The 27,156-nt window shown below is 44.2% G+C and overlaps 2 protein-coding genes across 6 annotated transcripts in view; one reads left to right on the top strand and one right to left on the bottom strand.

Annotated features, from left to right (window-relative positions):
* Positions 1–41: 41 nt before the first annotated feature.
* On the bottom strand, positions 42–24,343 carry KLHL20 (kelch like family member 20). Of its 2 annotated transcripts, none has more exons than XM_028732303.2 (13): positions 24,205–24,343; positions 22,748–22,834; positions 20,677–20,742; positions 19,344–19,917; positions 17,103–17,261; positions 15,386–15,480; positions 13,712–13,827; positions 8,620–8,803; positions 6,507–6,650; positions 4,889–5,022; positions 3,947–4,155; positions 2,910–3,016; positions 42–1,896 (listed from the first exon to the last, which is right to left on the bottom strand). In XM_028732303.2, the coding sequence occupies exons 3-13, from the start codon at positions 20,697–20,699 to the stop codon at positions 1,812–1,814; spliced, it is 1,830 nt and encodes a 609-aa protein (XP_028588136.1). In that variant the 5' UTR covers positions 20,700–20,742; positions 22,748–22,834; positions 24,205–24,343; the 3' UTR covers positions 42–1,811. The 2 variants fall into 2 exon arrangements, with proteins under 2 accessions (XP_028588136.1, XP_077784330.1); XM_077928204.1 differs by having other exon boundaries at positions 24,173–24,277.
* Positions 23,468–27,156, top strand: part of ANKRD45 (ankyrin repeat domain 45) — a 25,618-nt gene continuing 21,929 nt past the window's right edge. The window contains exons 1-2 of one of the 4 annotated variants that reach the window (XM_077928205.1): positions 23,468–24,545; positions 26,247–26,565. In XM_077928205.1, the coding sequence (XP_077784331.1) occupies positions 24,009–24,545; positions 26,247–26,565 (856 nt within the window). In that variant the 5' untranslated portion in view covers positions 23,468–24,008. The remainder of the gene's footprint in view (positions 24,546–26,246; positions 26,566–27,156) is intronic. The other 3 variants (XM_028732305.2, XM_028732306.2, XM_028732307.2) reach the window with 3 other exon arrangements.

The raw sequence follows: 27,156 nt of genomic DNA, 5'->3' as shown, positions 1-27,156 counted from the left end.
TATAAAGTAAGTTTATAAACCAGCAACTTCTGCTCTTTCAGTTAAGTCATGAGAAAACACACCAAATGATTTTATTAAGGTAACACTATTTATACAAATCAACTCATGCTAGGAAAAGCACAAATGATATGTAAACAATTGTTTACAGAATACTTTTTCTTTGTAAAGGTGCAAATGTTCAAAATGTAAACACAAGAATGCCATCTCTCAGGCCAAGAAGGGTTTTCCCCTTTCTTGAAAATCCACTTGTGTTAAGTTCCCCCACCCACCCAAAGACATTGAAGATGTTGAAGTTTACAAATAAAGCTACTTCTTAAAGGAAATGTCAGTAAAACTTAATTTCATTGGCATTCCTTGCAACTCACCTCACCCAATGCTGCGATCAGCTTTCCTTTCTGCTGCTTCCTTGGCACCACAAGAATAGGACACAAGTTATACATAACTGTTCTTTAGCTCCAGCCATCACTGGCCATGTTTGCTGGGGTTGCCTAGAACCAAGAACTGCAGTGACATAGGTTTCCCATCCTTCCCCTACAGCCCACTAATTTAGCTACAGCCGTGACAGCTGAGTTTTTAGATAGAACTATGCTTTAAGGATAAAGATGGCAGCTTAGACAAATTCAAAATGCTTATAATTCTAAGCATGTCTTTCAAAAGTGACAAGACAGGCATCATTATAGATAGATGTAGATACCATTTCACTAACGGTCAGTGTGTGGCTCTGAAGCACAAATTATTACTAGGAGATAAAATAGGTATCCTATTTCTGATACAGTACTCTGTTCTTTAATCCAAACCAGGCTTGTATATGTACTTAAGTCACACTAGTTAACATTACTAGTGCACTAACAGGGAGAAATACAAAACAGCTGCAACTAGAGCATAAAGTCTATACAAAGGGAGACTATCTACCAAGACATTCTCCTCCACAACCTGTACAGAAATGAACAGAAGCAGCACACAAATTCTGCTGTGCTCCACATTGACTTCAGTGGGGCTTGTGCTGGAGAACTTCCGGGTAGATTGCTCAAATTATTATGTGTCTATTCCTTGTTCCACTACTGTAAATTCTTTGTTCTTACTGACCCACAGTGCCAGCAACCTTTTGTTGGCTAGCCCTTTGCTTCCAAAGATTTTAACTAGGCCAAAGCTTATAAACAGCTTCATTTAGAAAGCTGCGTCAGAATTTTACTTGGGGGGAAATCACATTACCATGATATCAACAATATGGTAGAAATGAAATGGAACAGGTTTCAGCATATATAGAATTTCCCCCAATGCAATGTAAAATTCAAGCAGCAGCATCTTCTGCCAAAGCCCTGTTGAAATGAACGGGCTCTTATGCAACTAATTCATTTAAATGGAGCATATGGGCCCTGTTTGACTTGACCTCTTTAAACAAGGCCAATGATGTGTCAGAGAAAAATTTGTCTATGCAGATGCATTGTCTGCCTCTCATTAGGCTCCTGTCTTTTTTGGAACTCATATACAACTTGAGGTCCTCATTGCTCAGAATAACATTACATTCCAGTTTCTTCATTAAGATTGTAAAATTAGAATGGGGAGACAAAGACAATGAAAACTATGTGTTCCAGGTATATTCCTGGGGTTGCTTGGTCTGGTCTTCTGTAACTAGTAGAGGAGGGGGAAATGCTTGCAACATCCATTATAGTCCCATAGAAAGAGGCACCAGCGAATAATATAAATGTGATCTCAATTTTACTAGAGCCTCAGAGAGCTCAGCAGTCACCAAGCTGACCAGCTTCAATAGGAATGAACTCGGAGTGAGAGAGATTTCTCCCATTGGCTTTCTACCATATATGGGATTCACAGTGTGTCATTTTTATAACTCCCACTCCACCTCCAAGCCGACGATAGTTCATTCCTCCATACAGTCTGCAAAGAAAAGACAGACTTTGTTACTCTGATTTAACCCCTATTCTTACAGAAGTGCAAGAATCAAATTTATGAGAGTCAAAATGGATGGTCTCCAAATGATTGTATTAGGGGAGAGAAATTGCCATATGAGAATAATCATTAACTGGCATGATTGTTACTAAATAGTGGGATACAGGCCAGCAAAATAGGAAGAGACTGAAGAAAAAAGTCTTGAGATTATTTTGATGCCTAGGGTTGATAGGAATCTGTACACGGTCTTAATGAAAAGGCTGGTCAAACCATGCTTTCATATTATGTGAGCAAGACTCAGACTTGTTTGTTCCCTTCCCCCCTTCATTTTGTGACAAGCTGGAGTTTGTCCTCAAGCCCACACTGGAAGCCATATTTTGGGAGGAATTCAGCATAATGCAACCAAACCACTCTGTCAACAATCTTGCTCTGGATTTTCTAACACACCCCTAGAGCCAATGGAAGCACACAGGGGGAAGAGAGGAGGAAAGTCCCACTGCACAGACTTTCTTTGGTGGGGCTTGTTAGTTGAATCCTGCCCTTGATTGGGTTTTTCAATTCTGGCTTCTGGGCAAACCATAGTCTGAAATGATTCCAACTTTAAAGCAGAAACTAAGGTTTTTTGTAGAATTGGGAGGGAATCAAAGTGCACTGTGGGAGGAGGAGGAGGAGGAGGGGGAGGAGGAGGAGGAGAGTTTGGATTTGACATCCCACTTTATCACTACCCTAACATTCTCCTTTCCCTTCCTCCCCCACAACAAACGCTCTGTGAGGTGAGTGGGGCTGCGAGACTTCAGAGAAGTGTGACCAGCCCAAGGTCACCCAACAGCTGCATGTGGAGGAGTGGGGAAGCGAACCCGGTTCCCCAGATTACGAGTCCACTGTTCTTAACCACTACACCACACTGGCATGAACTGAAATTCTATCATTTAATGCCAAAGCAAGGGTTGGCATTGTTTCTGAAAAACAAAATGCATCCTAATTATGAATTTAAACTTTACCTCCATGTGTTGGCATCTGGGTCAAACACTTCAATAGTCTTCAAGTATGTTGTGCCATCAAAGCCTCCTACGGCCATTAGCTGTCCATTCACAACAGCGAGGCCAACCTAGATAATGACCAAATAAGTGACTTGTGTAAGTTGGAGTGTTGCAATAAGGGCTTCTGCAGAAGGATATTCAGCGGGGTCAAGTACACAATTTACATTTTTCCATTGGTGGAAGAGCAACTGAGAAGAAGATATGGATAAGAGCCAAGTAGTTTAACTAGTTCATTGGTCAGGCTATATATCTCAATGCACATACTGTCTACATCCAGAGTTGACAGAATTGTACTGCTTCACTCCAACTCTGAATTTTCTTTTCAGCCTAAGAGCAGCACTGATGGTCAGTCTTCCTCTGATGGCCACATATTAGTGACAGGTGTAACCAAGGTATGCACACGCGCACACACCAAACATGCAAGCATGCAGCACTCTCCCTATCACACCCACCCAGCCTTAGCATTTCCAGCACTGGAAAGGGGGGGGGGGGCTGGAAATGCCTTTTATCCTGGAGGATCTAAAGAGCTGTCAGAGGGCTTATCTCCAATCTTAGCATTGTGCTGCTTAGTGTTGAGCAGGCATGTCCAAAGTCCATTTCAGGTGCCTAATCCAGCCCTCCAGTCGACGTAATCTGGCTCCCGCAGCAGCATATGTCCCCAGGCAAAATCCTTAAAACAGCTCAACAACTTTGGCAAGCCCTCATGTGTGTTCACTTCATCAAATCTAGTCCTCTTTGAAAAAAGTTGGGGCACCCCGGTGTAGAGGTTGGAGAGAAAAGGTCCCTCTTGTCTTCTCTTTAGAGATCCTAAAGCACTCTGATTGCTTTCTAAAGAACAGAGAGCTTTATTTCCTGCTCAAAATGGAAAATAAAAGCTGCAGTAGCTGGTAGGCCACTTCCTGTAGCTTAGCAGACTGGATCCAGCGTTCAGGTTAGCCACCTCTGTTCTAAAGAATTCAAGCTGAGCAGGAACAGCAGCCAAATCAACCCCAGCTTACCCCGCTACGGCGTGACGTCATGGCTACCACAGGAGACCACTGGTTCGTTCTGGGGTTGTATCGCTCAGCACTGCTAAGTTCAGTCGTATCATCTCTGCCTCCCACAGCATAGATCATGTCTTGGTATACCGCACAACCTAGGTGCTTACGTCGAGTGCCCATGGGTGCTATTGTGTGCCAACGGTTCTCCTGAGGGTTGTAGCGCTCCACTGCGGAAGATTTGCATACATGGATCAAGGGCAAAAGAACACAGCCACAAGAAAAGAAAAGCCAAACACCAATGGAAGCCATTGTCCGTTCTCATTTCTATTTCTTCTGTTGCATCAGACCAAAGGCCCATCAACTGTGCTATCGTGTTTCTGATAGTGCCTGGATAGCTCAGTTGGTTAGAGCATGGTGCTGACATCACCAAGGTTGCAGGTTTGATCCCCATATGGGACAGTTGCATATTCCTGCATTGCAGGGGGTTGGACTAGATGATCATCAGGGTCCCTCTCAACTCTATGATTCTATGATCCTGACTAGCCTGATGCTTCCAGGAAACCCAAAAGCAGCCCCCAGCATTTTCTCCCAGAAGCTGGAAATCTGAGGTATACTGCCCCTGAACCTGGAGAAAATTCAGCTATTCAACTTCAGTGGCTATTCAGTTATAATGGTGAGTAGCCACTGCTATCCTACACGAGAAAATTGAAAGTCTAGGATTTAAACAGTTCTCAAATATCTGTCTTGGGAAACTGCCTATCAGATGGAGACATTGGCATATCTACTCAATATAAAATTAGCAAAATATGACAATTTGGTAAAAACAAACACACCACCCAGAGCTGAACTCTACTACTACCAGCCCTTTCATTTTCTCAGGAAAACCTTCTTCAAATGAGTCATGTCAGAACTCCTCAGAAGCACCTGGAGAGTAAATTAACGGCTCTTGCATGGAGATACCTGTGTTCAGAGGTGACGTCCCATCAGAGCCTCCAACAGCATAAAGGAAGCCACCTAGCACAGCCACAGCCACCCCAAGGCGCCTTGTACTCATGGAAGCCACGCGAGTCCATTTGTTCTCCTTTGGGTCATACCTCAAACAAAACACAAAAGCATCTCTCTCACCAAGTCTGACCAATTCCACCAATACCCCTCAAGTATCTTGACCCTGGTACTAGTCTTTATCTTAAATGTGTCTTAGAAGGCATTGGTAAATAGCCTGACCTCTTAAAACTTAAAATAAAGACCAGCAAACTCACTTATCACCTCCTGGGTTCCATACCATAGAGACAACAGAGAAAGATACCAAAGATAAACCAGGATTTGGGAAACATATACAGTGGTGCCCCGCAAGACGAATGCCTCGCAAGACGAAAAACCCGCTAGACGAAAGGGTTTTCCATTTTTGAGTTGCTTCACAAGACGATTTTCCCTATGGGCTTGCTTCGCAAGACGGAAACGTCTTGCGAGTCTTGCGATTTTTTTCCGCTCCCCCCCCCTTTTCTCAGCTGCTAAGCCGCTAATAGCCTTTTAGCCGCTAAGCCTTTAATAGCCGCTAAACTGCTAAACCGCTAATAGCGCTAATCCGCTAATAGGGTTGCTTCGCAAGACGAAAAAACCGCTAGACGAAGAGACTCGCAGAACGGATTATTTTCGTCTTGCGAGGCACCACTGTACGTAGGTAACCAGTCACTCATTTGTCAAGAGGGTCATGTCCTTTCAACTATAAAATAGGCAAGGTAAACAAAATAACAAACAGACAGGAACTTATGGAAACTAAGCAATGGGGGGAAGAGGTATTATGACAATTACTCATCCAAAAAACCAGAAAATCCTCCTGGCTCAAAAGAGTACTTAAACCCCAGATTTTAAATGCTTAGGTTGCTGTCAAAGCTCCAACAAGGGACCCGTTTTCACTCTACAATTTTGGGAATCAACCCTTTGCTTCACTGGACCAAGGAGACTAAGGCATGGGTGAGAGATGCTGTAGCCTTGCTAGTGGGTTACTGATGAAGAGAGCATACCATATTTTTCTGTGTATAAGACTATAAATTTTTGAAGTTTAAAATAAGAGGTCATCTTATACACAGATAGTGCCTTTTTTAATTTTGGGTTAAAAAAATAGGGGTCGTCTTATACATGGGGGTGTCTTATAGAGGAAAAAATACAGTAATTCTCAAACGAAAGGCACAGTTCTCTTGATCCCTAACTGAGGTTCTGCTTACTTACCTCTCCTTTCTCGCTTGACTTTTAGCATGAGTACTGTGGCAAAATTGTCACATTCCCTGTCTCTAAGCTTTTTGGGATAGATAGGGATCCTTTTTTTCTCTTTAGATCATGCTGTGTATGCTCTGTGAGTTGATGCCTCCTTATATTTTAACTCTGCTGTCTGAAAGCAGCATGTCACTTTCGTTTCATGTACTAAACCAATCTTCCTATATTCCTTTTTGTGAGCATAAGGCTAAGGGCAAAGACGTGTTCATAACAGACACACATTATAACAGCAGCAAAAGATTCCTGGCAGTGTGCATAGGAATGCGTGTGAGTGCTCCCCGCTCCCAACTCCTTAAAAAGATACCTTTCAACAATGTTAAGACAGGAGACACCATCCTGTCCACCCACAGCATACAGGTAGCCACCAAGAACTGCCACTCCGACACTGGTTCTGCAGGTGCTGGTGGGTGCTACATCGCTGCTCCACTGATTCGTCTTTGGGTCATATCTAGAAAAGGCAAACATGTCAGGTCTTTATGGTCATTTCACCTGGATTTCTTAAACCTTTTGCATTTTCTTATTACTTACTGCCCTTCCCTGAAGACCTCTCATTGGTCTATGTCAGTAGAGGCTAAACATTATACAGTGGTACCTCGCAAGACGAATGCCTCGCAAGACGAAAAACTCGCAAGATGAAAGGGTTTTTGATTTTTGAGTTTCTTCGCAAGACGAATTTCCCTATGGGCTTGCTTTGCAAGACGAAAACGTCTTGCAAGTTTGTTTCCTTTTTCTTAAAACCGTTAATACCCAGGGTGCATTGCTTGAAGAGGTGCAGTTGCGACTTGACTTCGAGGAGCAACTCATAGCACGCAGTGTGGTAGCCTGCTGGAGAATGTTGAGGCCACTTCTTAAAATTACTGCAGACTTAATACAGTGGTGCCTCGCAAGACAAAAAATTCACAAGACGAAAAAACTCGCAGAACGAATTAATTTCGTCTTGCGAGGCACCACTGTAACCTGGACACAGCTTAATGAATGGAATGGGGTACTCTTTCCAGAGGCAGTACCTCCTTTCCCAAGTTTCAGACCACATGGGATCAGGAGCACCATGCCATCAGTCCCTCTGCTTATGATGTTTAGGCTACAGGGTTGATGCTGTGTTAGTAAAAATGCCACCACACATGCACAAGAGGGAAGAATCGGGAAGCTCGGCTGAGCCCTGAGGTCAACGGAAGTACAAAATGATCTTCTGGGGGAAAAGCCGAAAGAGGCACCTCCCCAAAAATCTAAAAACACAGTTGCGGATGCATGCAGCACGTGCCTGACTTGCCCATGTCTACAGGCACAAAAACCCAGCTGGAACCCGGCCCTGCGCATGGACATGGAGAGTTTCCCCACAGTTCAGCTGTGCACCTGGAAGCTGAGTCTGGGGAAGAGAGGAAGGGAAACTAGGTGCTGCTTAGTCTCCTTCCCCTCAGCCTAAAGCCGGAATGAAGGAATTATGTGCTCCTTCATAGTCCAGCTACAATTCACCACCACTAATGGGAAAAGGGGCTGATATCCAAGTTAGACAAGAGAGTGAGGGCCAGAAAAAGTGAATCCCTGCAGTGTGTGTGTGTGTGTGTGTGTGTGTGTGTGTGTGTGTGTGCATGTTCAGTTTCTAACCTAAGAAATCTCTATGACAATCAGACTTGGAAACTTAAAAGAAAAAAGCAATGTCCTCAGAGATCCAAATGATGAGCCAGATACCAGAACCACTGCAAACAGGTGTGCATAGTGTACCATGCGTACAGATAATTTTTTTAAAAAATGCTTGTTTAGGAAAGTATTTGGATCGTGATCAATCTTTTCTTAGATATATTATGCAGAGGTTACAACTTGTGGTGGGGAATGGTTCTCACACAGTTGCAGGAGCATTAGGTTACAGTTAGAGTAGTAGTCTCTAGTTTGCATTGTGGTTTGAAATGTTCAGAACAAGCTATCTTTCTCGTTCCAAGAAAATACAGTGGTACCCTGCAAGACGAATGCCTCGCAAGACAAAAAACTCGCTAGACGAAAGCTTTTTTTGTTTTTTGAGCTGCTTCGCAAGATGATTTTCCCTATGGGCTTGCTTCGCAAGACGGAAACGTCTTGCAAGTTTGTTTCCTTTTTCTTAACACCGTTAATACAGTTGCGACTTGACTTCGAGGAGCAACTCATAGCAGGCGGTGTGGTAGCCTTTTTTGAGGTTTTTGAAGACTTTGGTGATTTTTGAAGCTTTCCCAAAACTTTCCCGACACCGTGCTTCGCAAGACGAAAAAAATCGCAAGACGACAAAACTCGCGGAACGAATTAATTTCGTCTTGCGAGGCACCACTGTAAATAAATGAGAGATGGAATAGCAGCTTGCATGGAAGCTGATTCAACATCCATTGCTATAATCAGAGCAAGCAGTTAAGCTCCAGAGAACCAGAAAAGTGTGTTTGACAAGAACTTACCTTTCCACACTATTGAGATAGGAAGAACCATCATGGCCTCCCACTGCGTACAGAAGGTCATCCAAGACACTGACTCCAACCCCACACCGCCTTTTGCTCATGGAAGCCACCATCCGCCACTCATTTGTTTGAGGGTCGTAGCGCTCAACACTGGAAATGGCATCGCCGCTGCACCAGCCACCCACTGAAAGTTGTTGGAGATGCAATGCAATGGAATGACAGGATATAATTAAAATACATAATTATATTAACATTAATATGAACTTCTGGGGAAGAAAAATGGTGGACTAGACATCTGTTGTCAACACACCATGGACAGAGACAATTATGTGGCAAGTAATGACAGCAAAGCCATAAAACTTGGTTATCACATTATCTCTGGGAAAACAGAGATAACAGGGATTAACCTCTGATGCTCTGAAAGGCTGCTTTCCATGCTAAGGGAGAAGTTTTTGAGGGACTTGGATGGGGGTGAATGACTGAGAGTGGAGGGAATTGCATTCTTGCCCAAACACCACACCAAACGTAAGGTTGGCTAAACTTCCCTTTTTTAAAATTATTTGTAAAACTGTTATAAATTGTGACTCAGGTTATCTGTCTGCCAGTTAAAATATACATCTGGAATGTGACCCAACTGCTAGCTTAAGAAGAGACAATAATTAAAAGGCTGAAAGCAAAACAAAAAGTATGTCTTAATTGGTTGTGCCTAACGGGACGTGGGGGGCGCTGTGGTCTAAACCACAGAGCCTAGGGCTTGCTGATCAGAAGGTCAGCGGTTTGAATCCCTGCGATAGGGTGAGCTCCCGTTGCTCAGTCCCTGCTCCTGCCCACCTAGCAGTTCGAAAGCACATCAAAGTGCAAGTAGATAAATAGGTACCGCTCCGGCGGGAAGGTAAACGGCGTTTCCGTGCGCTGCTCTGGTTTGCCAGAAGTGGCTTAGTCATGCTGGCCACATGACCTGGAAGCTGTATGCCAGCTCCCTTGGCCAATAAAGCGAGATGAGCGCCACAACCCCAGAGTCGGCCATGACTGGACCTAATGGTCAGGGGTCCCTTAACCTTTAAAACACATATTTTATAATAATAATAATATAATAATAATAATTTATTATTTTTACCCCGCCCATCTGGCTGGGTTTCCCCAGCCACTCTGGGCGGCTTCCAACAGAACACTAAAATACAATAACCTATTAAACATTAAAAGCTTCCCTAAGCAGGGCTGCGCCGGGACGTGGGTGGCGCTGTGGGTAAAAGCCTCAGTGCCTAGGGCTTGCCGATCGAAAGGTCGGCGGTTCGAATCCCCACGGCGGGGTGCGCTCCCGTTGCTCGGTCCCAGCGCCTGCCAACCTAGCAGTTCGAAAGCACCTCCGGGTCCAAGTAGATAAATAGGGACCGCTTACTAGCGGGAAGGTAAACGGCGTTTCCGTGTGCTGCGCTGGCTCGCCAGAGTAGCTTCGTCACGCTGGCCACGTGACCTGGAAGTGTCTCCGGACAGCGCTGGCCCCCGGCCTCTTGAGTGAGATGGGCGCACAACCCTAGAGTCTGTCAAGACTAGCCTGTACGGGCAGGGGTACCTTTACCTTTTAAGCAGGGCTGCCTGTTTTTTAAACAGCTAAGAGGTATTCCAACTGTTAGAAATATTTACTGTATTTGATTTTTAACCCTCTGTCCCTCTGCTGAAAGTGCTGGTTGCAAAGTGAAACTAATTAACATAATTATGCTACTGTGAGAAAAGAATGAGCTGTGATAAGCAGCCAGGGGGCTTTGACTTAGAGAAAAGACTGTAAGGTCTTCAGGAAAGTGAGTTGTTAGTAAGACCAAGAACACTCAGTAATGGAAAAATACGGTTGGACACTGACTGTTGTCATTGTGCAGCAACTACTGGATGAGCAACTGAAAGAGCTCACAGCTGAACTGCATAAAAATGTGAATGAAAATGGACCTGAAAAAGATGAGGCTAGGGGGGGCCGCAAGGGGCGCCTTGGAAGATGGCGGATATTAACATCTATCCAGCTCACACAAGGTAATTAGAGGCTGATTATGGGGAGTAAATCAGTCTCCCTAACATCTCTCCAGGGGGGAGAGATGCAGTTTTCACCTGCTGTTGCCACAAATCACCCCCGAGTTCAGAAGAAGGAGGGGGTGAGGCACTGGGTGCACAACCCTCGGCGGGTCTCGGAACTCCTCCGAAGCTACTTCCAGGAGCGAAACTAGTTGCGTTACTTAAAAGAAAAAAATTGGTGAAAGATAACGCACATGCTTCAAGAGAGGCAGGAGGTTTTATCTGCTAACAATTTTACCACTGAAATGAAGAAGACTGAGACAGAAGATTACATCAAACTACAGACAAGCTGGTATGTGGAATGGAGTGCAATGGAACTGAAAAGGGGGGGGGGGAATGACTTTTATCTTTTTTTGCTCTATGTGATTAACTAATAACCCCCCCTCTTAGAAGATCCGTCGCAGCAACTAATTGGCAACTGGGACTAAAAATGAACTGTGTGGGAATAATATAATGTAATAATTTTAAAGGTTTTACTCTGTAAAGGATTTGGATAGAAGAAGGGCTCTCTTTGTGACGCAGTTAGAATAGAGATTGGATACGAGACCTGTGTTGCAGGGAGGTTTGGTCTTGGGGAGGGCGAGCCGAAGATTTATTACTTTTGATGAGATTGCGAACTGGAAGGGGCAGCCCTCCTGGAAAAAGACTAATTTATGATGCAACAGGTCGGGAAAGTTAAAGAGCGAGCTTTTAGACTGTATTTCATCGGAACGACAAGATGGCGATTGCTTGCTCGAGTGGAAATGCCTGGACTATTGGAACTTACGAGAGAGCAGTACAAAGTCCACACAGAACTACAAATGACTGTTTTTTTTCCAACCCACTTGCAGAGCAATTCGGAAGTGAAGGAAAAGGAAAATGAGTAATGATAAGGATTGAGAAGAGGGGACTGGAAATATCATTCTTAATATGAAAGTAGCAGAAAATATTCGAGGATTGGACTCCTGCCAATCAAGAAGCATGGGTACCCCCCACAAAAAGAATTTACAATTTGGAAAATAATTGGATTACATGATATGTATTGTTATAATTTGGATCAATTGCTTTGATGTGTTTAATTTGGTAATATGAAACTTAATAAAAAATATTTTAAAAAGAAAAGAAAAAGATGAGGCTAAAGAAGACACAGAACCTTTGGAGAATAATATTGATGGAGGACTGCCAGAATACGAGAGTGGAATGGTGGTAGGAGGCAGTAGGTGGTGAAATGGAGGGGATCTCCACACAGGTACTGGAAGAGTAAAACAGCCGAACAGTGGAGTTACAATGTTGGAGGAGTGGAATGAAACCATGGACAGAAAGATTAAGAAATATTCTGAGCTGCCAGAGAGAGATGAGAAAAAGGATTCTGTGTACAATTTGGAATGGACTTAAGAGGGAAAAGAATGGAGGAAGAGGAAATGGAAGGACCTTTTTTCTAAATTGGGATGGAAAACCATGACCAACAGGAAATGGGAATGGAAGATATGAAACTGGATGTGAATTAATGAATATACAATAAGTAAATAACTATAGATGACTGTTTTAATATATGGCCATAGCAAAGAGACCAATGTGAGTAAATTGCTTCTCAACACTGGAGTTGTTGTGTAATACAGTGGAACCTCATGTTACGTACTGTCCTCCTTGCGAACGCTTTGGGTTACAAGCTCCGCTAACCTGGAAGTAGATGCTCCCGGTTGCGAACTTTGCCCCGGGATGCAAGCAAAAGTCATGCATTGGCAGCGGGAGGCACCATTAATGAAAGCACGCCTCATGTTAAGAACGGTTTCGGCTTAAAAATGGACGTCTGGAACGAATTAAGTTTGTAACCAAAGGTGCCACTGTAATAGGAGAACCTCTTTTAGACTTTTGTGTGAAAGAAAAAATGAATGAACTTGAGATGTCTGGATCTGAAGACTGGAAAAAGATCGCCTAGCAGAAGGAGGAACAGCTGGATACCATTCTGGAGTGAATACTTTGAATATGTTGAATGATCTTCATTCATTCATATATATATATATATATATATATATATATATGCAGGTTTTGGTGTCCTCGGGTATCTTCCCGTGTAAAAGTTGGGGTGTCTAGGCGACGTTTCGACGAGGTCTCACTCGACACCCCAACTTTTACACGGGAAGATACCCGAGGACACCAAAACCTGCATTCCTGTACCCGTGAAAATCTACGAAAGCATATATATATATATATATATATATATAACTGACAGATGGAGAATCGGAAACCCTTTTCATTTCCTTCTTTTCTTTTTTTCATTCCTTTATTATTTTCATCTTCCTGTTTCTTTTACTACATTTCTTTGCTTTGCTCTTACTTTTATTTTTTTTGTGTGTGTGTGTCCTCTGCTCTGGGTCAATGAAAGGGTTAACCTGAACTCAGGTTGCCAGTTGGGGTGGAGTTTAGGGGTGGAGAGTTTAGAAGGCTCCCTGGAGCCTTTTGTTTTCTCCCTCCCATTTTTCACTTTCTGCTTCTTGGAACAAGGAAGAAGCCATGTGGCCTGATTCTGCAAGTGAACTGAATCTATCTAAAATGGCAACTTTATAGTCGGCATCTTTGCTAACCCATCTTTGCTAAGAGTAAGGAAACCAAGTCCTTTACTTTTTGAGATGTTTGGAACCATTTTTCATCTTTATTTTACTGCCATCAGATGGAGACTTGTTTGCTGAAACTTCTGGAAACTCTTGAGTAAAACATTCACTCATTGGGAAATCTAAGGATCTATGATTCATTCTAGCCTAAGTATTTTCATGGGGAACACTGGAGAGTAGGAATCTCTCTTCCAAACCTCTCTCTCCAACACATTACTTTTGCTCAGCCTGGATTTTACCACATATACATTTATACTGAAGTTTTAGGTCACGCACATTTGGCTAAGTCAATTCTACCTCCAAGTTAAAGGTGGCCCACTACAACCGTCAGAGATCCTGTTGCCTGGAACAAGGCGAGGGCCCTCGCTGCCTTGCTATACTGTTGACCAAAAATGGTATGCCCTGCCTCCCTGACCAAGTCTACAGTCATACATACGTACCTGCAAAGAGTACTTCCCCACAGCGGATAGGCTTGCGTGGTCGAGTTCTTGGTCCCTGCATCAGTGGTCGCTCTTGGGGCAATAGCAAATAGTTCTTAGCTTCATCCACTAGGTCCCTGCACAGGAAAGGCCATACAGTATTTTTATTGTGATCCAATCATTTTGCAAATTACCAAAAACTACTGCTCCAAAACAAGGCACAATTTGTAATTTGTTATATAATCAAAACCCAAAGACAATTTAATGTAACATTTTTATTTCTTATCCTACACATTTTGAAAACTCTGCTGAAAAGCAGCAACACAATTAACATTAGCAGCCATGATTAAAAGTGGAAGGTGAGTCGCAACATTCTGCTAACTAAGTGGATTGACTTGTCAGGATTTAGCAATGCACTTTTCTTGAAAAAACAAACATCACCCCCATGGCATGTTAACTTATCAGGCCATGCTATAAATGTTTGATTAGTCAACCTACCCAAACCACTTACACCTGGCTCACCCCTGACATCATATCTGACATTGGGTAGAGATACAGCTCCAGTACTGAAAGGGGAATTCAAACCTGCTTGGTTCAGGTGAGCCAGTGAATTCCCAGGAGGAACCATCTGCCATGCCAAAACACTACAGAAAGCAGGAATCAATCCACCTGCATTAGATGATGTGCTTGGGCAGTCCCCCCCCCCCCCGAGGGCCAACTCTGACAGTTGGGAGGGACAATCCATCTATCAATCACAAGACATCAGATCACTGACAGGTCGGTGGTCTCACCCAGCTGTCAAAGTTGGGCAGCCAGGGTGGGGGAGATAAAGATCTGGCCCATTAGGCCAAAAAGGTTCCCTATGCCTGATGGAAGTTGCAATCCTGCACTGGCAAAATGTTATTGATCTTGGAGGGATTTACTTTACAGTACAGATTCCACAAATCATGCTGTACCAGTTTAATTTGTCAACAGTACAACTGAATAATAATCTTTTTATATACTGGGCTCACAGAAGTTTGTGCTTCTCAGAATCTCTCAACCCCACCCCAACAAAAGATGCTGGTGACAGAAGATATATTTTGTGGGAAGACAGTCTAACTTTGTAATAAACTGGTCATTTGAGAAAGAAAGCATTTTACATGATAGTAGGGATGGGGGATGTGTGGCCCTCCAGATATTGCTGAACTACAACTCCCATCATCCCTATGGGCTACTGCTACAGTCTGATATAATGCCCATATGCAGAGCAGAAACACAATTAGTTTCATGTTAGAAAGAAAGGCAGTAGGAAAGTTATAAGATAATCCAACATTTGAAATGCCATAATTTTGTCAGGAGTGGAAAATAAGATAGGGTGGACCAGAATCAGCTTTTGTTGTGTGAGCCACAGAGAAGGAGAGTAATATTTTTATTAAATAAATTTGTGCAACTGAATGAAATATTCATGCACCTCCGTTCTGTCAACAGAAGATACTGCCATTACCTATTTTATCCCCTGACCACTGTATGCTGCATCCTAATTTCAGGTCCTAGAAGGGCACTTTAAACATTCCATTTTACGATAGTTATTTTTTTAACATGGCAGTCTGACACACAAAAATAGTCAAGCTTCCAAAAGACGAGTTCTGACAGAAGATCTCACTGACAAAGACTTTTTGGCTTTCAAAATGTAGATGTACTGTGGCGACTTACCTGCATTCTTCATCACTTTTAATGAGCGGGTCAGAACCAACTGTGCCTACCAGGAACTTTGGGCTGAGCAGTGGCAGGCGCACATGTTGCAACACCTGCAAATCAAGGACAGTGGATCAGACGTGGGATGGGGCACCACACTGATGAAGAGTGCCCAGCATATGCCAGAAGTTATGGGAATGCTTTCTGTGAAGATCACGTTATCAGATGTAAAAAAACCAACATGCTCCATTCACTCATCATGCCAAACATGGTTTGGGCTTCTAAACTCTAGGGCCGAGCTGAAATGGCACCCCAACTTCGCCACCCTATTCGCAGTGGACAAACTAGATGATGATTCAGCACATCTTGGTAGCTTTCTACAATTTCTGAGCACTGCTATGCAATGAGGGAAAGAAATGCTATCTAGCACAACGGCTGGCAGGAGTGTTGCTGCAAAACAGATGGTGATTGGAAGCGAGGGAGAGTCAGGGAGGTGGTTTTGACACTATTTGCCCCCTCAATCCTGTCCACAAATTATTCAAACCAAAAGTTCTCTGCAGAGAAAGTTGTTGCTCAGCCTTATTTAGAACACCTTCTCACTCAGCTTCCAAGTCTACTCCTGTCTCTATGGTACAGCAGCCTCTGGAAATGATGTGACGCCATAACCATGGCCTGTCATCACATCAAGCTATAGTTAGCAGAAGCTTTGGTTTGTAAAGCTGCTTCAAAACCAGTGTTAGATTCTCTTTTGCTGGCTGATGCGCTGAAATCATGATGTGTTACAAGTAGATCAGAATAAAGCACTTATTTACACAATGCATGATCAATTTAGAGGACTAACTACAAGTAATGGTGATGACCACTAGTTTACATGCCTTTAAAATGAGATTAGACAAATTAATGCAGAACTGTGTTATTCTCCCCTTGAGAACAGTTGGGAAAGGGCCTCACCTTTGGGTCTGTGAAGGCACTTTCTGTTTTTGAGAAGGGGTCAGTCCCTCACCCCTGATGACTTCCTGCCTTTCGTAGAATCATAGAATCATAGAGTTGGAAGGGACCCAAGGGTCATCTAGCCCAACTCCCTGCAATGCAGGAATCTCAGCTAAAGCATCCATGACAGATGGCCATCCAACCTCTGCTTAAAAAGCCTGCAAGGTAGGAGCCCTTGTTGCAAAAGGGTTGACTTCAGCAGGGTTCTGCACTTTCAAGCCAGCCAAAGCCCACACATGGTATCTAGTCCAGCATCCTGTTTCCCACAGCTGCCAGTAGGTCCTCCTGGGAAGCCCAAAATCGCCTTGGAGGCAGTAGTTGCCTCCCATTGCTACACCCCAGCAACTGGTATCTAATGGGATGCTGCTTCTGAAGCTGAATGTTATGTAAAAGCCAATAAATAGCTCTAATAAAGTATACATTTGCTTTTGATACAATTTGAGAGAGATATAAGTGACAAGTGCTCCTTCCTAATGCATTTTCACTCATTGACCAGAATATTGGAAGGCAGGAACAAGTCTGTGTTTTTCTTATGGCTCCATAAGTAAAAGGCTAAAGTGGGAACTGATATTTCTTCCCTCTCCTCCCTCCCTGTAAGGTCTTTGGTGCAACAACCTGTCTTTTTTGCTAATGTTGTCATGGATAATTGATAATGCTATAAGTAAATGAATGCCAGTAGGTCCTGGCAAAGTCCCATCAGCATGCATGTCCTTGTGGAAGAAAAGTCCTGTAATCCAACGGTCACCTGGGGGAGCTGAGGTCGCCTCTCCTGAATGCTATATTTCACCCAGGCCATCACTGCATTGAAGACCTGCTCTTCACTCCGGACATTCAGTTCATCACTGGATATGATGTCAATTAGCTGATTGGCTGGAAGCAGCATGAACTCCTCACTTTCCATCACCTGCACAGAGATGCAAGAATACAGAGTCATGGAAAGATCTTCAAGCAACCAGCAAGCATTATGAACTGCAGGTGAAAAGTCCTGTTCACCAATGAAACCTTCTGCTTCTCAGTATTTTGGTACAAGCATTTTACAAACCTCAGAAAGCAACATACTGGTAACTTTTAAATAACAATACAGGTTAAGTTAGGCTGGGCCAGTAGATAGACTGAGCTGCTTTGAATACAGAAGGCTTCATTTCAAATCCTTGCCAGCTATGAGCTTGTCTTGGGCCAAACATCATTGCAGCCTCAGTTTTCTTATCTGTAATCTGGAAATAACAACAACCAACCCTAAAAGGCAGTTGATAATAATAATGTACCAAGTTATTTATGCCTTCCATTACCCATTTTGTAAATCAACAGAAACCATATTCAGGGGTGGATAGGAGGGTTATACACATGAATGAGGAATCTTAGCTATTAAAGCAGCTGCACCTGTAATACAGACAAAAGCCAGAACAAAAAGTATCGGATAAAATTACTAACTGTTTTGCAGATAAATCTGAAAAAGCCTTCTTGACCTAGGCTTGAGGCAGAATACAAGAGCATCTCAGGACAAGGGGGTGGGCTTATTTGATCCCACCCCTGTTCTGCTCACTTTCTCTAAAAATACACACAGAGGCCATGAGTGCAAATGCACTTCAGAGGGAACCAGAGACTCCTAAAAACTGCCAAGGACTTAGCTAGCATGAATTACAAGCCTCTGACATGCTGCAAACAAGTTAATAAATTTGTTCTAGGCTCTGGGAGGAAGCAAGTTTCTCAGAAGATAAGAGAAGAATCAGAGAGACTCTCACATTTGAAACAGAGGAAAGAACATTGACTGGACAAGCCCCTTGAAGCCTATCAAACTGAACTGTAGGAAATATCTATAGTCGCTTGAGTCTTAGGGAAATCACAAAATTGATTCTATGAGGCCTGCATATCTTATGAGCCACCAATCCACATACAGTTCACCATGGACTTGGTCAGTCCATTGCTTTTGCTGTCTGCTTGGGCCAAATATTGTGACTGCTTGGCTATGCTCAGGCTTGGTGGGTCACAAGTTATACAGGTCTAGCATCAACCCAAACAGCTAAAACAAGAGAAACCTACTGCTTAAAACAGGAGTCAGCAAGGTTTATCTTGCCTGGGACAGATCGGTCCCGCGGAAATCTCTCTGTGGGCTGGGTCGCACATGCGCAATTTTCGACGTCTGCATGTGTGCACCCATGATTTCCAGCGTCTGTGTGTGCATGCCCGCGATTTCCAGTGTCTGCGTGTGCGCAGACGTGATTTCCGGTGCCGTGGAAGTGAGTCCACGTGCCACACTGCACTAGTTTAGCGCAGTGCACAAGCTGGCAACTCGGTTTGGGGTGGCTCATGGGCCAGTCAAACGACCTCCACGGGCCAATTCTGGCCCATGGGCCTTAGGTTGCTGAGCCCTGGCTTAAAACATGCAAGCTCGTTTTTGATAACCTCTAGAAAAGGGAGGAAAGAGAAACAACAGCTATAAACTAGAATGAAGGGCCAAATTAGCTACCGATCATACCTCGGAAACCACCTTTTCTTTCACCAGAGCACTCCTCCAATGCAATTAGGAGAACAGTTCTAGATCAAGCAACTCAAGTACACTAAAGGAAGCCATGGAGACAGCCAAGTGATCTGCTAATAGGCAATCCAATTTCTTGGTCATGTAAACTCCACAATATTGCCCCCCCCCCCCAAACTGTCATTTGCAGTATTGGTTAATCTTATATCTGAAGCCAGGGCTTTTTCCAGCCAGCACCTCTCAGACACACAAGATGCAAGATAGACTCATGGACTGAACTTCAGCCTGTATATAGAGGATTCCAATTTGGAATGCTTCCACATATTATTATTATTTTTTTAAAAAACCCTTACTTATCAAGAAGCAAGGTTCTAGGACCAACTTTTTCCCTGTTTTGGTGATTTTCTAACTGCAGGGACAGTTCAGGAAAAAATGCCGAGGAGTGCTCAGAAGTGGTATAGATTCCTTTGTTTGTGTAGACCAGGCCTTAGAGGCAAATGGATCACTTACCTCTTGAAAGTTATGTTGGGTGAATTTGTCAGCAATTCTCAGAAGTTCTCTGCAGGAGTGGGTATCAGCAAATGCCCGGATGCCAAGGCAATTGGAAGGATCCAACTGTCTCTTCAGGAACTCACAGCAGGCCTCTTGGATCTCAGCTAGCTGGAGGAGGCAGGCAGCTGGCAGTAACGTCTGAACGTTGCCCTCTTCCACCGTGATTTGGGATGTGTACGCAAAGTCAATCAGAAGCTCCATGGCCCTCTCATCAATATCTCTTATTACCACCTCCGTTTGCCGGCTCTCTGCAAGCTCCCCTGTGAACATTGCTCGGAAGTAAGGGCTGCAAGCTGAGAGGATCACCCGGTGGGCATAGATCTTCTTGGCCCCCACAACCAACACCACATCGCACAGCTCCCGGTGCTTCCGCAACAGGTTTATGACCTCCAGGGTTTGCCGGGGGTGCTTGTCTGAGATGTAAGGCATGCGAGCAGGCTGTGGCACTCCTTCCGGGAGCTTGTTGGGATCTCCGAGAGTGCAGCGGCTCGTTACATCCATTCCTGTTTCGCCTGCTCGATTACTGGCACACCTGGAAAAGGAAAATACCAGTGATACTAATGGGCAATTTGGGGGGGGGGCACAGGGGGGGGGCAGGGAAAGAGAAGAAAAGTCCTATTCTGTCGCATGTTATGTTCTACTCAGGATGCGAACGGGGCTCCAGAACGGATCCCGTTCGCATCCAGAGGTACCACTGTAGTTAATGAAACTCTTAGCTTCACCACCAGCAGCTGAGTTTTGCGATTTAAAAATTGTTAACAGCAAGTATTGCCAAGCACTGACTCAGCTCAGTCTGCACACCAAAACCTAGTTATTTGTGCTAACTATGGTGTGCTGTGAAATCTGAATTAATGAATTCAGTGGTACCTCTACTTACATGCCCCTCTTGTTATGTATCCTTCAGGATACGCACACGGCAAACCCGGAAGTATATTTTTGGGTTTTGCCGCGCGCGCATATGCAGTAGCGCTCTATCGTGCCGTATGTGTGCACAGAACAGGCACCTCCATTTGCAGAAACCTCGGGATCCAACTGGACCTCCGGAACGGATCCCGTCCGCAACCGGAGGTACCATTGTAGTTATAATTATCACTCCCATCTCAAGAGGCAATTGCAGCACAGAAACAGGTATACTGAGCAGAAAGAAAATGAGAAGAAAGTCTAAATCATTCTTGTCTCTGTGTATACATAACTTAAACATGGTTTGCGTTCTACTCTGTAATAAGTATAAACCATGATTTGGTTTAATGTCTGAATTTAATCTACGATAATTTCTCTTTCTGCATCTTACCTGCGCATTGGCTTTCCGTCCATGCACTGCAAAGAGAAGTCTTCAACCTACACTTCTGTGCCAGTGCTAAAGAAAAGAATGAAATAGTGTGTGACAATCCACTCTACTGATCTGTAATCTATGAGTAGTATAATCAGGGCATAGAGTAAATCCAATGAAATCAGTTGACTTAGGTTGGCCATTACCAACTTAAATCTATTTGCTGCAATAGGTTTATTAAGAGTATAACTTAGTCTTCATGCTGCAGTTCCAACATTGCAAGAGTTCCAAAGTGTGCAATGGAGTTTCCTCCTCTGTCCCCTCTAGCTCCCCAGAGACCCTCCAGAGAAGTTTTTGGAGGCACATGGGGGAGGAGAGGAAACAGAGGTCTCCTTTCCTAAATACACAGACCAGGGAGTAAGCCCATTAGACAATTACGATTTTTTACATTTCTACCCTGCCTTCCTTGATGCAGATTTTTTTAAAAAAAGAATTAGAATTTTCTCAGGCAATTCTTCTTTAAGATGTTCAAATTACCAAGCTTGTCTAATATTTTACTTCCACTTGGCATTCATATTGGCCTGGTTCGCATGTCACTTTAAACAGTTAAGCTTGACTGTGATTTAAAGGTGAATGCACCGTGTGTTGGTATGCAGGGAGAAGTTTGTGGCTGCTTCATTCCTCTGCTGCTGCACTGCAGGAAACTTAGCCATGGTTCAAGCCCAGGCTCCTGGTTTATCTTGCTCCAAGTTTGGTTCCAAGCTGTAAGCAAGGTTTGTTTTTTGCTTACAGCTCATGGTTTATTTGGAAGAGGCAAACCATGAACACAGCTTTTGACAAAGCACTAAGCCAAACCATGTCTTAGTTTCCATAGTGCAGCAGGAGTGAGGGAGAATCTTTTCCCCATGCGCTAGTGCAGTGTGCTTTCACTTTTAAACTAAGGTTAAGCTTAACTGTGGTTTAAAGTGGCATGTGAAAATGTGCGCCCCCTTGCCAGATGCAGGAAGGCATAAAAGTAAAATAAACATTCCCATAATATACACAACATAGAACTATAAAATCCAAGAGCTGGAAGGGGTCCCAAGGGTCATCTAGTCGAAACCCCTGCAATGCAGGAACCTCAGCTAAAGCATCCCTGAGAGGTGGTCACCCAACTTCAGCTTTAAAACCTCCAATGAAGGAGCGTCCACCACCTTCTGAGGGAGTCCATTCCGCTATCATACAGCTCTTACCCTCAGAAAGTTATTCCTGATATTTACATTTATATTTCACCTTTCCTCCAAGGAGCTCAATATAGCATGCACACTTTCTCCCTCCAAATTTATCCTCAGAACAACCCTTGAGGCAGGCTAAGCTGAGAGATGGTGAATGGTCTAAGGCAGAGCTGGTCTGTCCATGAGGCAGACTGAGGCTGAGAAGTGAGGAGAAGGGGCTGCAGTGGCTTCTGGCGAGATTACACAAGAGTCTCTGGAGGCCTCTGCACCCTCTTGCAAGACCTCACTGCAACCACAACTGTGCACCCCTGGTGAGCAAGGGTTTGGCAGGGGCAGCAAGGGGGTGCGGGTGGCACACGTGCAGGGTGGCACCTTCCCATTTTGCCTCAGGCGGCAAACCAGATAGGCCACCCCTGGACTAAGGTCACCCAGAAAACTCCATGGCGCAATGGGTATTTGAACCCTGCTCTCCTAGGTGTCAGTCTGATACTCCAAACACAAGGCCACCACACTTGCAGTCCCACGGAAGACACAGGCAGTTCAGGAAAGCCCCATTCCTAATACGTATCCCCAAGGGGTCTATTTTACAAGAATTTGGCTGTTATATGCAATACTATTGCAAATATAAAAGTACAATGAAACAGTTATTAGAAAAAGGATTTTAAAAATTTATATACAGTACTCTCCTTATCTAGTAGTCAGAACATCAGGGCAGAGTCTACCTGAAACAGAACTTTATACTTATCCATTACCATATCCAAAGTAAAAGTACCATGTCCAATTATGGTTTTTAAAACATTAAAAAGCATTTCAGCTATCATAACTCATATTAAAAGAAAACAGAGATTGGTGAACGAACCATGTTTACAGTCACTCACCTTGCTATGAAGTTGAGGTAATTCACAAGCCCTGAATAATCAAGAATCCCTGCCTTCTATTCATTTTATCCATTGAGATCAACAGGACTGGACAAAAAAAGAAATTGATGAGTGACCACAAAGGTTCCTAAAAGTTAGATTACAACACCTAAGAATTTGAAATGCTTTACCTATTCTATACCAAAACAGCACCTGCAGAATAGAATTCTAGCACTTTTTCAGCCCTGAAAAAAATCAAGGTTTCCCAAAAATTGGGCTAGGGTCAGATCCTGATTAGGACAAACTTTACAGGTGGTTGGGGTCACATGTGATTAGGGTATCACATGACTAACAGGTAGGTTGTCCCATCCACCTGTTAAAATCCCTTGCACAGGTATGTAAGTCTCTCAATGCTCTGCCTTTAAATAATCAATACCATTGGTTTTAAAAGGCTGAAAAGCAGGGACTAAATCTTGCTGCCTAGGTTGTGTGGTCCTGTTCCCTATTGGGAACAGGGTGTGCCACCAGTGCAGAATTAACCTCTGTTCTCTCCTTCGTTCAGCAGTGATGTCAGCTGATAGTGGGTGGGCATGGTCTGGGGGAAATGACCTCACTGGACCCCCCTGGTGGGCCAAGATTGGCCTGCAGGCTGTAAATTCCACTTTCCTACCCAAAAATATATCAGATAACCTCCATGGGATGCTGAAACTGGGCACCAACAGAGTGAATCTCAGATTCCCAGAGATTCATAGGCAGGCCATCTAAAGTAGCAACCCTATCCACTGATTTCTGGAAGCAAGACCCATTTGATTCAATGGAACTTAGTTCTGAGTAGGCATGTAAAGGATTATGCAGCCAATCACTGCAGAAGTTTGGGAAGCTGTCAGAGAAGGCAAATCTTCTAAAAGCCCAGGATCCAAACTGATGCATCCTCGAAGGCCAAAAAATAAAGCAACTAAATAAATCCCCTGGACTAAAGCCTCCCGTGGTACTCAGCGCCTCCTTGGTCCGATGCAGCCGCACTGGATCCCCCCGCCCTCCCCCGCTGCAAGTCCATCTTCCAGCTTGGTCACCCAAACTCCATTTTCTCCACCTCAAACCACCTGACATATTCTAGGGTCCATGCACCTTCCCCCCCTCGGCTTCTTGCCCTGGCCCAGGAGCGGGTCTGCGGGATGACTAAACAAACAAACAAGATCCATGGCGGGCGGGCGGGCAGGGGGTCCATCAACGGCGACAGCTAAATGGAGCCTCCACGTTCGGAGGCAGTATACCCCGCTGCATGCCAGGGGCCGGGAGCGAGGCGAAGAGAGCTGCTGCCTCCGTGCCCGGCAGACGGGGGAAGCACCCGGCGGGAAGGGAGCAGGCCCCGGGACCGGAGGACCTTTGGCCTGAGGGGCTCTTGTACGCGCTCCCCCTTTCGCGTCCCCCCCCGCCCCTCCTCACCCTCCTCCGCCCCGGCTGCCTCGAGAACCGACCTCGCAGCGGAGGCGGGGAGCGGCGGGGGCGGGGCGGCCTTCCGAAGGGTCCTTCCCGGCTTCTTTCGGCACCGCAGCGGCTCCGGCAGCTCCTGCTGGTCCCGGAAACTGCCGGTAGGAGCCGCGCACGCAGCGCACACACCCCGCCCCCGCGCCCCCCCCCCGCCCCAAACCCGGGTGCACCGCCGGCCGGAAGCCGCCCGGTCCTGTTAGGTGTCCGTTCGGGAACGGCGAGCTGCCGCGCGGAAGTTCCGGCCTCAGGGAGTTCCCGCGCCGTTGCCATGGCGACGGCATCCGCTCCTGCGCTGCGGCGCGAAGGAAGCGCGGGGGCGAAGGAGGAGGTCAGAAAAAGCGGGGCGAGGAGCTGGGGGGGGGAAGAGCTGGGGGGGGGGGAAAGAGTGTGTGGAAAAAACCATGGGGTTTTAGTCAACTAACTTTTACTCAGAGTAGACCTATCAAAATTAATAAACCTATGTCGTTAATTGTTAATGGCTCTATTCTGAGTAAAAGAATGCTAAAAACATTCTTGTTCAGGCCTGCCCACCCACATGCTTAGAAAGTTGGGGTGGTTTTAATCTCTTAAAACATACAAAAGTTATAATACTCAAAAGTATGGTTGTGATTTTTTCCTCAAAATTATTGTTTTATCTCTTTACGTATATTTTTCACAATCAAGCGGGGTATAAATTTTATGAAATAAAAAAAAAGTTGCTTGAATACAAACCCTGTAGTTTTGCTATCAGGCAGGCAGGATAATCTGAGTGTCCAGAAAGTTATTTGGTGGTTATATCTTATTTTATTTTTATTTATTTATTTAGCACCAGCCACATACCCATTGGCACATTTACAAAGAACAAGCAAAGGGACAGGCCTCTGCCTCAAAAGGGACTCCTTGTCAAGATATGGGCACAAGGCATGGATAAAATGGGAGAAGACTTCATTTCAGTTAGACTTCCTCACAGTGAGGAACATGTCAAAGGCTTCATGGAGTGGTTGGCACTTGGCAATCTTAGCAGAACACAGGAGTAGCCTTCAACAGCTTGGTGCTCTCAAATCTTTTGTACCCCAAATCCCATCATTCCAGGTGATTTCAGGTCACACTGGCTGAGGCTGATCAGGGTTTTGGTCCAACATCTGGAAGGTGCCAAGGTTGGGAGAAGGCTGTTCAAGAGGGATACAAATACCAAAAAAACACAAAAACCCCCAAATAGATTTGGTACACCTTGAATGAGACTGACAAATACGTGTACTTCATTTCTTAGGGAAAACCCCAAAAAGGAAAACCAGGCCCTGCGTATAGCGCACATGGATCCCCTGGAATCTTGCACAGCTCAGGGAGATAGGGGTGACATCTAACAGTATCTTTGAACCAAACCAGAAAGGAGAGAAAATACTATGGCAAAAGGATTATATTTTGAAACTTTTTACAGATTTTGTGGAATACAAAGAACATTAGCTGTTGAGATTGGATAAGTTCCACCCAATTGTTTATGAGCAACAGGAGATAATATTTTGATATCTTCCCTTTTTATCTGACTTCTTCAAACACATGTTGTTATGCCAGTAGTGTAATCAAATATTTGTGGGTCACATTTTGAGAAAGTTATGTTGGAACTTTGTAATCCTATGTGCACTAACTGAACTCAGTGGGACTTTCTTCTGGATAAACACGCACAGATTCACACTGTGAGTGTAGTAATTCTGGTGATACAAGGTTTTTCAGAAGTAGTTTTTCTGCATTCTTTCTTACTCCCAGGAGTTGCAGGAAAACCTAGTAGTGGACATGAAAGATGGGAAGCATATTAGTTTTCAACCACAAATCTGGATGGAAAATGTATGACTAGAATGAGGAAAGGGAAAAATGTGATCATGGGTGGGTGAGCTGATAACTGTTAGGATGGATTTCTTTCTTATTATCTTCCAACATCCCCTAGTCAAAAAGAAAGGATACTTAGAGACCTAACAACCTTTTGATTTGTCCTTGACCAAATAGTATGAATTTCCTGCAGACAAAAATTAGGTTCCATTTTGTTCCTTTTCAGGCTTATTCCAGGAAAATGGAATCAAAAGAGGAGATAGTGGACTCGGCAAACAAAAGTGAGCATGAGAACTTGGGGCCTCAAGAGGAACCAGCACCTTTCAATCCTCTCCTGAGAGCTTGTCTAACTGGTGACACAGAGGGCGTACAACAGATTTTTGAGGACCTGGAAGATCCTGATCATGAAAAAGCCAATCGGCTTTTAATGGAAAAGGATATTGTGGGCAGAGGCCTGCTGTATGCAACCTGTATGGCTGGGCAGAGCGACGTTATCCGGACACTGGCAAGATATGGGGTTGATCTGAAGGATAAGACGGCCCGAGGTACATAACTGACCAGTTATGCATAAAATGTACTCCACATTTTTTTTACTAGTTTGCCTGCTCATACTTTTTTCTCTGTAGTTGGGGAAAAAAGCCCTCTCTACCTGGTTGTCTGAGGGTGATCCTTCCTCTCTGCAGAACACCATGCAAGCAGTTCATAACAAGTCTGTTTTTCCTTAAAATGCCCTATAAGGCATTATCAGAACATAACAGTTTTCACCTGGAATACATTGGACAGATGTACCTATATTTATTATTTACAAAATTTGCACCATCTGTTTAGCAGGCAAAAGTTGGGTTTTCTTTTAAAATCTATAATATTGACAGGACAATGGGAAACATTTTTGAAGAGATCACTAAGAACAGACTACAATTAAAAAAAGGATGTATAACATACATTGTATCTTGAGCACAAAATTCCTTTTGTACCAGAACCTTAAGTAGACACTAGTTGCTTGTCTGTATGTAAATGAATGCTGATAACCCGCTTTTAAAAATAACAATAAATGAATGGTTTGAATCTCAAGATTGAGATGCTAAAGGTACATTCTGGTTAAAATATTGGCTTCCAAGTAGCTGGATATGTTTGCT

The sequence above is a fragment of the Podarcis muralis genome, chromosome 5 (genome assembly GCF_964188315.1).
Source record: "Podarcis muralis chromosome 5, rPodMur119.hap1.1, whole genome shotgun sequence".
Lineage (NCBI taxonomy): Eukaryota > Metazoa > Chordata > Lepidosauria > Squamata > Lacertidae > Podarcis > Podarcis muralis.
The sequence above is the reverse complement of the archived record's forward strand: the minus strand, read 5'-3'. Positions and strand labels throughout refer to the sequence as shown.